The 13,053-nt window shown below is 42.7% G+C and overlaps 1 protein-coding gene across 1 annotated transcript; it reads right to left on the minus strand.

The window, feature by feature from the left end:
- Nucleotides 1–6,354: 6,354 nt before the first annotated feature.
- On the minus strand, nucleotides 6,355–8,221 carry LOC148789684 (cytochrome P450 71A1-like). The gene is made up of 2 exons (XM_088893390.1): nucleotides 7,264–8,221; nucleotides 6,355–7,142 (listed from the first exon to the last, which is right to left on the minus strand). The coding sequence occupies exons 1-2, from the start codon at nucleotides 8,173–8,175 to the stop codon at nucleotides 6,534–6,536; spliced, it is 1,521 nt and encodes a 506-aa protein (XP_088749516.1). The 5' UTR covers nucleotides 8,176–8,221; the 3' UTR covers nucleotides 6,355–6,533.
- Nucleotides 8,222–13,053: the final 4,832 nt, after the last annotated feature.

Genomic DNA, 13,053 nt, shown 5'->3' on the forward strand with positions numbered 1-13,053 from the left:
CAGCTGTAGCAGAGAATCAGAGCCGGTTACACCCAATTTGACAAAGCATCAGTATATAAAGACCCCGATTTCCAAGGGGCAAAGGTAATTTTTGTAATCGAAAAGTGCGCATCTCCACTCTTAGCTCATTTTCCTTTACTACTCTCTAAGCTTTCCACCGAGTTCTAACTTAAGCATCGGAGTGTTCCCGCCAGGCGAGCTCCCCAGGAATCCTTCATCTTCTTCTCCTTCTCAGGTGTTGTCCGTCGCCAGTTAGGAGTGGGGCCCACTGCCAGCTAGGAGTGACCAGATCACGCTACATTATTTGGCGTCGTCTGTGGGAATCGCTTCCGAAGGCCTTCCTACACCAAACACCGCAACTTTCAATAAGACTTCAATGGCTTCCTCCAGCAACGCCGGACGAAGCGCCGACCAAAACACCTCCAGGGGATGACCTCAGCTCCCTACCGTCTACATTGGCCAGTTCACTGTACCCCTCTCCGCGGACGGAGTCCCTACCCTGAGCGCGCCTCAGGTCATGGCGCCAGAAAATGCTCCACTCCCTTCGCCGGTGGAGCCGACCATTGCAAAACCGTCAGTTCTCCCAGTGGTCAGATAGAACCAGCTAGAAAACCTGGTACACTGCGTGCAAGATATGCAAGTTCAAATGCAACAGGTCCATCAGTTCTAGTTGTACCAGCAGCAAATGCTCCACCACGTCTACCAACAGCAGTACTAGCAGCAGTTTCCACCGCTGCCTCAGCATCAACAGCAAGTTCCACCTCGACACACCGCTGCACAGCAGGCCCAGGCCCGCTGCCACAGCGAGCGTCTCCCTCGCCAAGGAGAGACCTCCCGGACCCAGAACCCTCTCGGGAGTCAGGTCTCATCCCACGGCAGGAAAGAAAGACAAGTTACTCCCCCCACCTCACAGCCTGTAGTCATGTCGGGGGCCTCTCAGCCAGTTAGACCCACGTCGCCTCGGCCTTCACAATTCGAGCTTCCGCTCGCCGAGAACCAGTTCGAGGTCCTGGCTGCGGACTGTAGACAAGGCCCTTCAGTTCACAACCATCAACAGCAATCCGAGCCCCTTCCTGGGCCCATCGAGCTCGGCAACATAGAAGCAAGCGGTACTAATGCTGAGCCAGCAAAGCAGCGGAGATGCCGCCAAGCTCGCCGAACTGCCACACATAACCTGCTCGAGCTAAAGGGTAAGGAAGAGGTGAGCTCGGACGAAGTAAAAGCCACTCCGCTCCTCTCAGTTTCGTCCCCCTGTCTCCAGAACTTCTAGCCGTCCCTATGCCAAAGGACTTCAAGCTTCCTCCCTTGGACAAGTATGGCGGATCGTTCGATCTGAATGACCACGTCGACGCCTTCCAGTCACAGATGCACTTGGCTAGGGCCAGTGAGTCCAGCATGTGTGTGGCCTTCTCCACCACTTTCAAAGGGGTAGCCCGCACATGGTACAGGAACCTTGCACCCGGGTCAATAAATAGTTGGGCGCAGTTTGTGCAAGTCACCTCTCATTTCGTCACCAGCAAGCGGTGCCCGAGAACCCAGGAGAGTCTCCTCGGCATAGTCCTGAGGGAAGGAAAGCCCATCCGGAGTTACATCAAGCGGTTCAATGACGCTTGTTTGCAGATACCCGACCTGGACCCCACAGTGCGGCTTACAATAGCTAAGAGAGGCATCACACACAAAGAGTTCAAGTGGCATGTGGTGGTCAATCGCCCCAAGACTGTAACCGTGTTCCTCAAGCTCGTGGACCAGTTCATAGGGATGGAGGAGGAGATCAACCAGAAAAATGAAAGTGTGCCCGAGAAAAGGAAAAGGAAAGGTGAGTCCTCGATCCAAGGGGACAACAAGAAGAAAAAAGACCCAGCTCGGGGGGCAAGGCCAGGACAACCTTTCCAAGCTCCTTCTGCAGAAAGGACTGACTACACACCCCTGAACGCGAAGCGGACCAAGATCCTTATGGCAATCAAAGACTCCCCGTATGTGAAGTGGCCACCCCGGCTGAAAGGGGACCCTAATGTAAGTAATAAGAATCTGTATTGTAGTTTTCATAAAGATCACGGTCATAGTACCAAGAAATGTATGAACCTCTACGACGAGATAGAAGAGCTCATCTGTCCAAGATACTTAAGAAATTTTGTACAAAATAATGATAATAATAAAGCAGGTCGACAAGGGAAGCAGGGTAGAGATGATCCCGAGCCCAATAGTAGGCAAATAGAGCAACCACAGAGGCAGCCCTCTGAAGAGAGATCAGTTTGGGGGACTATTCATGTGATCGTTGGAGGTTCAATCATCGCGGGCTGCACCTCAGCTGCAGCTCGGACATCAGCCCGTGAGGTCGGAAGGGAAGAGCAAAACCCCCCGAAGTGGCCAAGGACAGAAGACCCGATCTTCTTCACCAAGGACGACGCGTGCGGGGTCCACTACCCCCACGATGATGCGATCGTCGTAAAGATAAAGATTAATGACTACGAAGTCAAGCGTGTCCTCGTCGACTCTGGTAGCTCGGTAGACATTCTTTTCAATGCATGATTCGACAAGCTTCTGCTCCAAGAGAGCGATCTCAAGGCCGCAAGTACCCCTTGGTAGGATTCAGCAAAGAGGAAGTCGGGCCCTTGGGGAGAATTACAGTACCTGTGGAAGTCGGCACCTGGCCTAGCATAGTGTGGCTTAACCACAACTTCTTGGTAGTCGCAACTCCCTCCCTATACAACACCATAATAGGTTGGTCCATCAATCATGCTCTTCGTGCGGTGGTCTCCACCTATTATTTGGCGATGAAGTTCCCCACGGACTTCGGAATTGGGGTAGCGCAAGGCGATCAACTCGAGTCTCGCAAGTGCTACATTGCCGCTCTCAAAGGGAAAACCAAGGTGGCCGACGACCTTGAGATGGAATGACCTACGGAGCAATGTGAAGAGCGAGTTGCACCTACGGAAGAGACGGTTTTCGTGCCCACTTTGGCGGAGGACCCAACTCGGACACTCCAGATCGGCGCTTCAGTCTAAGAGCCCCTACGATCTCAACTGGTAAGTTTTTTACTTGAAAATTTAGATGTTTTTGCATGGTCCGTGGCAAAGATGCCCAACATAGACCCAAGCATCATAACTTACAGGCAAAATACTGATCTTGTAGTTAGGCCCGTTAGACAGAAGAAATGCAACTTAGCCCCGAAGCGCTGGAGAGCAATTGACGAGGAGGTCGGGAAGCTCCTCGCAACCGACTTTATCAGAGAGGTCCATTACCCGAGCTGGGTAGCCAACCCAGTCCTGGTAAAGAAGGCCAACGGTAAATGGTGCATGTGCGTTGATTATACCGATCTGAACCGAGCTTGTCCGAAGGATTGCTTCCCACTCCCCAAGATTGACCGCCTGGTGGACGCGACCTCAGGGCATGAGTTGCTGAGTTTCCTGGATGCCTACTCGGGCTATAACCAGTTAAGAATGGACCCTACAGATGAAGAAAAAACAACTTTTATAAGTGAACTAGGCATGTACTGTTACAAGGTCATGCCCTTCGGACTGAAAAATGCTGGGGCTACCTTCCAAAGACTTGTAAATAAGTTGTTTGAGCTGTTGATCGGCAATAAAATAGAATGTTATGTAGACGACATGGTCGTCAAAACTCAGTTTTCAAATGATTTAATAAAAGATTTGCATTCTGTTTTTGAAATTTTGCGTAAGTTTAACATGAAACTAAACCCAAACAAGTGTGCCTTCGGTGTCACCTCGAGTAAATTCCTAGGGAAAATTCCTAGGGTACATCGTCAACCAACATAGCGTTGAGGCCAATGTAGAAAAAATTAAGGCTATCCTTGATATGAGACCACCCCGGAAATTGAAGGAGGTTCAGAGGTTGTATGGCCGTATAGCCACTCTGAGCCGCTTCATATCCTAATCGGCAGATCACTGCTTGCATTTCTTTAAGGCAATTGAAAGCAAGGGCTTTGAATGGACAGAAGAGTGTCAGCTCGCATTCGACCAGCTCAAAAGGTACCTTGCCAGTATCCCAGTCTTAACCCGACCTGAGGAGGGTGATGTTTTGGAGCGGTACCTCTCTACAAGTGACGAGGTGGTCAGCTCGGTACTGATAAGAGAAGTAGATCGGGTCCAACGACCTATCTACTATGTTAGCAAAGTGTTGCAGGGTGTAGAGACGAGGTATCCAGAGATCGAAAAGTTGGCGTATGCGCTAGTCATTGCAGCTCGGAAGCTCCGTCCGTACTTCCAAGCTCATACTGTCGTCGTCCTCACCAACAAGCCTCTGAGGCAAGTCCTGCTCAAGCCCGAGGTCTCTAGTGGGTTGACAAAGTGGGCCATCGAGCTCAGCGAATACGACCTCCAATACAAGCCGCGAACTGCTATCAAGGCCCAAGCCTTAGGTGACTTTGTCACGGAATCCACTTTCAACACCGAATTCCATAGGCCGATCGAGCCCGAGGCCCCTAGGTCGGATGATCCCGAGGCTCCTAGGCCGGTTGAGCTCGAGCACCGTGAGGTAGCAATCAACGTGACTTCTCTCATAGTTAGATCGAACCCGAGCTGGGTTGAGGAGCCCTAGATCCTTCACGTGGATGGCTCGTCTAACCAGCAGGGCAACGGAACTGGAATCATTCTGTATGGGTCAAGCGGGGTGAAACTGGAATATGTGTTACGCTTTGAATTCACGGCGTCCAACAACGAAGCGGAGTACGAGGCGTTAATAGTCGGGCTGGCTCTAGCAAATGAAGTGAAAGCCAAGCACATCGTCATCTACAGCGATTCTCAACTCGTGGTCAAGGAAGTTACTGGTGAATACGAAGCTTGCGAGCCAACCATGATCGCCTACTTAGCCAAAGTCAGAGAAGCTCTGCTCAACCTCCATTCTCACTTCATCAAGAAAATCCCGAGATCTGAGAACGCTAAGGCCGACGCTCTGTCCCGGTTAGCCAGCACTAGTGATAATACCATGAGAACCGTGTATATAGAGAACTTGCCTCGGCCTAGCATTCTCGGGGGGGGGGGGGGGGGGGGGGCAAAGGTGGTCGCTCTTGTCGTTCAAGTAGAGTCGAGCTGGATTGATCCGATTGTGAGCTTCTTGCTGCACGGGACCCTCCCTACGGATCGTAATGCCGCCAAAAGGGTAGAGCGCCACGCGGCCAAATACGCCATGATAGACGAACAGCTGCACCGAAGGTCTTACACGCTCCCCTATCTGCGCTGCTTGCGACCTTCCGAGGCTGAGCTCATGCTCCGCAACACTCATGAGGGTCTGTGCGGTGGACACTTGGGGGACAGGGCTCTCACCCAGAAAGCGCTACAATAGGGATACTACTGGCCAACGATGAAGGCAGATGCGATCGAGCTCGTCAGAAGATGTGACAAGTGTCAGAAGCACGCCAACATCCACCACCAGCCTGCAGCCGACCTGAAGTATCTCACCAGCCCGTGGCCTTTCGCTCAGTGGAGGATCGATATACTCGGACCATTTCTGCCAGCGACAGGGCAGTGGAGGTTCTTAGTGGTGGTAGTTGATTATTTCTCTAAGTGGGCAGAAGCTGAACCTCTCACAATGATCACAATGCGGAATGTGCAGAACTTCTTCTAGAAGAATATAGTGTGCCGTTTCAGACTACCCCGAGTACTGATCTCTTACAATGGTAAGCAGTTCGAGGATATTAAATTCCAGAACTGGTGCAAAGATATGGGAATTCGACAAAACTTCACCTCGGTGGCGCACCCTCAAGCAAATGACCAAGCGGAGGTCACGAACAGAGCCATTCTCCGCGGACTGAAGGCACGCCTCGACCGAGCTAAGGGACTATGGGTAGACGAGCTACCCAGTGTACTATGGGCTTATCGGACCACGGTAAAAACCGCAACAGGCAAGACCCCCTTTCAGCCTCACTTATGGCACTGAAGCAGTCATTCCAGCCAAGATCGAGGTTCCCACGCTACGTCTAGAAGTGTATGATGAAAAAACATACGAAGATGAGCTACGCACCAACCTCGACCAACTTGACGAGGTACGGGACCTCGCACCGCGACCGACCAACAGAGAGTAGCTCGTTACTATAACGCCAGGGTCAAGAAGCGGAACCTCCGGGTCGGAGACTTAGTTTTTCGTAAAGTTATGGTGCCTGAGCCTGGTGTTGGTAAGGTCGGGCCAAATTGGGAAGGACCCTACTGAGTAAAGTGGGTGCTCGGGGAAGGAATGTATGAGCTCAAAACCCTAAAAGGGAAATAAGTATCTCGGGCATGGAATATTGTCAACTTAAGGCAGTATTACCTGTAATCACCGAGCTGAGTGGACTATATATATATATAGTCTTAATTTCTATAAATAAATAAAGAATAAAGCAAGAAGAAAGAAAAAGTCTTTTAAAATAAATAAATTTAACATTCACCCAAACCAAACGTGTTTATTTCAAATAATAAGTACATCTGTTCTATTCACATAATCCTACATCTTCCACCGACTACTTGTACCAGTTCGACACCACCATAAAACACGACTACAAATTTATTATCATTTGACGACTTTCTCGACATAATTCATCAGATATAAGTAGTGGCTAAAAGGCGAAGAGGAATCTTCTTATGCATTGTCAGACCATTCTGCTCGACCATGTCGATATCTTCTTTCCTCATTCCGTCAGGAAGTTCCCAGTTAAATGAGTACAGAAGATTTGCAAGGGTAAGCTCTACAGCAACAACTCCGAGATATATCCCAGGGCATATTCTTCGGCCTGCTCCAAACGGTATAAATTCAAAATGTTGACCCTTGAAATCAACAGACCCATCTATGAACCTTTCTGGTATAAACTCTTCTGGGTTCTTCCATATTTCGGGATCCATTCCTATAGCCCAAGCATTCAAAATAACCTGAGTTTTGGGATAAATATCATACCCATCAATTTTACAGTGATTTATTGTTTCACGTGAAACCAACAAAGGACCAGGTAGGTGCAATCTGAATGTCTCCTTCACCACACATTTCAGGTAATGAAGTTGGTTAAGATCGTCTTCATCTACGTGCCCTTTATTTCCTATAAGACTTCTGAGTTCATCCTGCGTTTTCTTCATCACTATTGGCTTCTTTATTACTTCTGTCATCGCCCAAATCACGGTCGCAGCACTTGCGTCTGTTCCACCTATAAGAAAATTCTGTCAAAGCAAAAAACAGGGTTAAGTAAAAAATATCTTAAATTAAAAAGGATAAGAATTGAATGAAGGAAAACAACAACAGCAACAAATATGGATAAATTTTGTTGTTGAATAATAATACCATGAATAGTGCTTTGATGTGGTCCATTTCAAGATGAAATGAGGTAGATTGATCCTGTTGCATTTGAAGCAAGATGTCAGTGATGTCTTCTTTCTCAGGCTTCTTGGTTCTGTTATGATGAAGGTGCTCCTCGATGATTTGATTGTAAAACAAATCCAAGTCACGGAAATTCCTTTGGAGCCTCCCGTGTAGTCCAGTGACAATATCAAACACCCACCCCACGGATGGAAAATAGTCGGTAAAAGCAGGGGTAGCTAACAAGTCTTGAGTTTCGTTGAGGAGTTCCTGGAGTAGACATTTTTTGGACCCTTCATGCTGGAATTTCTTGCCAAATGCAATCCTACAAATGATGTTGTTTGTAAGGGCAAACACCATCTCACTCAAATTGATGATGGGGTCAGAAGAATTGGCTGATTGCTGGGAAATAGACTTGACAAGTTGAAAAATCTCCTCCTCTCTAATGAACCGAAAGGACTGCACCCTCTTGGTGCTAAAGAGCTCAACCACACATATCTTCCTTATCTCTCTCCAAAAATCGCCGTAGGGTGCAAAAGCCAAGTCAGTCCCACCGTAAGACAACTTTTGTTGGCAAAGCAAAGAGGGCCTGCTAGAGAAGTCGAGATCATGAGTTTTCATGATCTCTCTTGCCATTCTAGCTGAAGAAACCACCACTGTAGGCAATGAAGAACCAAGTTGCAGAGACATGAGCGGACCATATCTCATAGCAAGTTTGTGTAGTGCACGGTGAGGAGATTTTCTGCTAAGTTGGTGCAAGTTCCCAATAAAGGGAAGCTTATGGGGACCTGGTGGAAGATGCCCATAATCACTTTGCCTTTCATAAATCCTTTTGCTGTTCAAAACAAACAGGAGGAGGAGAGGAAGAACTAAAATAAAAAGAAGAATCATTAACATGATGTAACTTTGCTACGAGTTTGTAATATAATTGTGCTGTGTGTGTGAGAGAGAGAATGAGGGGAAGATTGCTTTATAATAACAAGTGAGATTAATTTGTACGCAATACCGCCAAATAACTAAAATAAAAAGAAGAAGAAGCATTACGGGGTTTTTTTTGTTTTTATTAGGCCAAACTACCGCCAAAGTTGTCTCTTCTGTATTGAGTGATTTGTCTCTTTTGTTTTTATTAGGCCAAACTACCGCCAAAGTTGTCTCATGCCATTTTGAACAGATAGACAATATCTACATTATTTTGGCTAGTGGAAGAAAAACAAGTGTTGTAATCTTAAGAAACTTCAAAGAAATATCTGTGGAAATAGGATTGTTGACTTCATCTGATCGTGCTGATTTTCCCAGAAGGCAGCTTCTTATTTAATGGTAGGTCTGGATCCTAGTAAAAGATGGGAGCTAGAGGCCTAGTAAAAGAGGTCTGGATCATAGAGTAGAGGCCTTCTTACATTTTTTCTGGTCCTACCATATTAATGCACTCCAAGGAAACAATACTAACAACTGAGTAACAACAATTCCAAAAGAACCCATCAGAAAAGAAAAAAAGAAATTAATACTGCAAATTTTATCCCATGAATTTTCAGAGCTTTTGGGATTCAGGAAAATTCAAGATATTTGAAAGATATATCACAAGTTTAGGTTTGAAATGGGTAATTGAAACAACTAAAAATTCCAACAACAATTTATACCCAACACCAACAGTATGGAAAATTGACATAATAAATCAAACAATCCTTCTGAAAGAGGGACGCTGGACCATGTGCAGAGTCCCCTTGTCCATATCATCCCCATACTTTGAACAACCAAACCTATAGTGTACTTTCCCCATCAATAATGACCCTTGGGTGTTTCCTGCTTTATATTTTAATTAAAAAATGTAAGCTAATGGCTCTTTTCTGTCACATGGCAAAGAGTTAGTAAGCTGAAGCTCATTGAATGCAATGAAGAAGATGTCTCAACCAACAATCACAATTTAGCAGAAAAAAAAAACACAGAATTTGGACAAATGACTCCACCTAAGCTACCAAGTGAAAAATAAAACTTCATTTTAATAGTAATACAAATTCAATTCATTTTGTGAACTCCTTTATGTGCAACTGAATTTTTGAAGATTAATTAGGACATTTTTTTAAATAAATCTGCCTTCACTGATTATTTACAGATGTAAACGAGCTTTTAGTTGTTATATCAGATGTATTTTTTGAAGGCTAAAAGAAATCAGATAAGCAACATTGCAACTAATTCACTTCAGTTGTATTTTCAGGTCAAGAGCCTCCCTGGATCACCCCACCTATCTCTGCCATGTTGAAGAATCCAATGGCTGATCCAGAGTCCCAGACCCCTTAAAAAGTGGGCCCCCCGGAGCAACCAAATGTTCAGTGTTTACTCCTCCTGTAGCTCGCATCAGCCCTATGTTATCGAGAACCCACCAACAGCAAGCCTACTTTTAATCCAGACCCTATCAATAGTGAGCCTATAAATATAGGCGGTGTTTGGCATGGTGCCATAAAACGGTTAGAGAAAACTGTGTTGGAAGCAATGCCCTTTTGTTTGGTATTGTTTTCTCAGAAAAATACGTTACTTTAGATCACGCCTTAGAAATCGGAAAAGTGTGATCCGGTACAATGCCAAGTTTGGTATTTTCTGAAAAATTGGTACATTGTTGCCAATGATGCAATGACATGGCATCAATGTGATATCATCTTGAGCGTTGGATAATAAGATCAATGTTGAATACGTAATTATCATCATTGATACCAAACAAAACCAGTATTTTTTGTCAAAAAACGCCTATATGGCAGCATCAATTCCAAATAAAAATATATGAAAAAACTGTACTTACAACTCCACATGCCCAACACCGTTTTACTCAGAAAGTAATACAATGTTCCCAATACCGATACCCAACCACCCAACTTAGATAGAAAGAGGAATTTGGCTGATTTCTGGACTAAAACCAAAAAAGGTAGAAGATTCATGTCCCATTCAAAGTTACTATTTGAACGACTCAACTAACAGAATTGTTCCCTATTTTATATCCCACCTATTGACCTATATACCTATTTAAAATTTTCCTATAAATAATTTAGACACCATTTGTTATCTTTGGATGAAGGTTCAAATTTGGCAGCTTGATCCGTTCAGATCTTACTCCCAATCCCTTAACCTTGTATAAAGCATATCCATTAATCAGTCAAAGAGGAAGGGGACCTATGTATATGCCCCATGGTGCCACCATATATACATGCTACCAAGGATTAACGTATCATATATGATACTCCTGATAAAGGGCGTATCGTATCCGTATTTACAATCATGGATACAAGATACATTACGATTAGATACGTATCCCACGAGTCATGTGTGTCGATATAATACACCTCTGTATCGGAGGCATATTCGTGTCTAGTTTGACAAAAGTGTACATTGACTACTTTTAGATTGTTTTTCATCAAGTTAAAAAATAGTACTATGAAAACTAAAATAAATAATTTAAGATTTATTTTTTTCAAAAAATTTAATAAAAACTAAAAATTATAAAATAATATATTTCATCTACCATAGATGATTTATATATTTTATTTTACACATATATGTTAAAAATGAAAACATAGTTATTATTTCAAAAAATAGAGTTATTATATACAAATACTAAATAAATAAATTTTCCCAAAAAAATTAATGGAAAACAGAATATTATAATTATAAAAACTGAAATGAATAATTTAAGAATTAATTTTCCAAAAAAATTAATAAAAACTGAATTATTTTATCTACCTTAAATGATTTATTTGTTTTATTTTACAATTATGTGTAAAATAAAAACATTACATGTTAAAAATGAAAACATATTCATTATTTAAAAAATAGTTGTTATTTAAATAAAATACTAAATTAATAAATATTCCCAAAAATTAATAAAAATAAAAAATTGTAATTATAAAATTGAAAGTGATAATTATCGTACAATGTTTGAATGTTCTAGAGTCCCGGTATTGTTTATTGTAATATTTCTCTTCATATAACCTATTGAAGTATCCAGTTCTCATGTGTTTATATTTTATTAATAAATAATTCAGCTTTTGGTTTAGTGGTATTAATGTTTTTATGTGATTTATATGCATTTCCCTAACGTATCCAAGCATTTCTATATCTTTCGTTGGTATCTATGTGTTTCCAAAGCGTGTTTGTATCCATATCCATATCCATATCCAACTTATTCGATACGATACCCGATATCGATACTTTGATCCTTGCATGCTACATAGATAGACCATAAGATTGAACAGGAAGTATCCACTTTTTTTTTTTTTTCTTTTGATAGGTCAACAGGAAGAATCTCTCGTACCTAAGATTTGCAAAGGTTTCCCTCAGGGACCGTGGACCTTAGTGTAGCTGTGTAGTCGGCAAATCAACATGGTTTTTGAATTTCCTTTTGTTTTTTTCTTGTATAAATTGTCTTATTTACAATCAAGGTTCAAAGTATCAATACGTATCGACTGGTATGTATCGTATTGGGGGCTTCCAGATACACTCTTACAAAGGGTGTTTTAGGGTCTCGACTGGTTGAGAGGGTGGACGGATCTTAAATCAGCCCCTCTGAACTAGATTTGGGAAAAAAAATTAAAACGATAAAAAAAACTACCAATACTGCCCGATACACCACTACTGACGTATCGAACGTATCAATATTTTGAATCTTTACATGTTTTGTTCAAGCATTAATTATGACAATACCAGATCTATATATTTATTACTAATATTACGTGGAAGCACCCTCGGGAACCCAAATTGTAAAATTGTTTTGATTTTCTTTTCTTGTTATTTTATGAGAATTTTAGTCATTTTATTGATACTATATTGATATATTACATTAAGATAGGGGTGGGTGATCATGTAATAAATCAAGGTAAAACACTGTCCAAATTTTCGATTGTTCTCTTAATATTTTTTTTTTATAATTTTTTTTGTGTTGTTTTTCTCTTTTAATTCTAGAATGCTCTATTGCATTTTCTTACGCCACATTTATATCATCATTTTCATCAATTTTGCATCACTGCCTTTTTCCTTTTCTTCTGAAGGGCATGTTGGTCCTTTAACTTCTGAAGGGCATGTTGGTGTTTTCCTTTGTAATTTTGGATTCTTGCTATCCTTTTTTTAATATTTCTTATCCCTATGATTATTGAGTTTTCTTTTTTGAATTATGTCAATTTATTAAGAGAACTATGATAAAATCAACATGGAGCCATTCTGAAATCTGACATAAGCCGGCACGCCCAGTCACTTATTATTACTTTGAAGAATGTTATTTGAAGGAGCTTGGAAGTATATCCCCAATTGGTGATAGAACCAAGGTTTGAAATTTTGATATATATCGGCCAATACATATCGTATCAGGGGCGTCTACAGCCGGTGTTTCGGAGTTTAACCCAGTTCAGAGGATAAACAGGCCTTAAACCTATCATCTAAACCAGATTTTAAAAAATTAAAAAAAAAAATAAGGGAATGAGCCCCCATGCAGTCCAATACACTCCTACTGACGTATCAGGCTGTATCCATACTTTGAACTTTGGATAGAACAAGGGAAAGCAAACTGAGATTGTTTGGTGATGTACAAGCACCCATAAGACGTGATGTGTGGGACTAGAGGAACTGGAGCAGACCAAAAAGGACATGTATTAAAGTAGTAAAAAATGATTCAAGGGCTCATAATTGATAATTTAACGAACATGGCACTAAACATAATAGAATTTTGAAGCAGGATCATATAGCCAAACCAAACCCTATGTAGCATTTTTAAAACTGAATTAGACAACAAACGATTCA

Source organism: Nelumbo nucifera, chromosome 8, assembly GCF_055504915.1.
Source record: "Nelumbo nucifera cultivar China Antique chromosome 8, China Antique-T2T, whole genome shotgun sequence".
NCBI classification, from domain to species: Eukaryota; Viridiplantae; Streptophyta; class Magnoliopsida; order Proteales; family Nelumbonaceae; genus Nelumbo; species Nelumbo nucifera.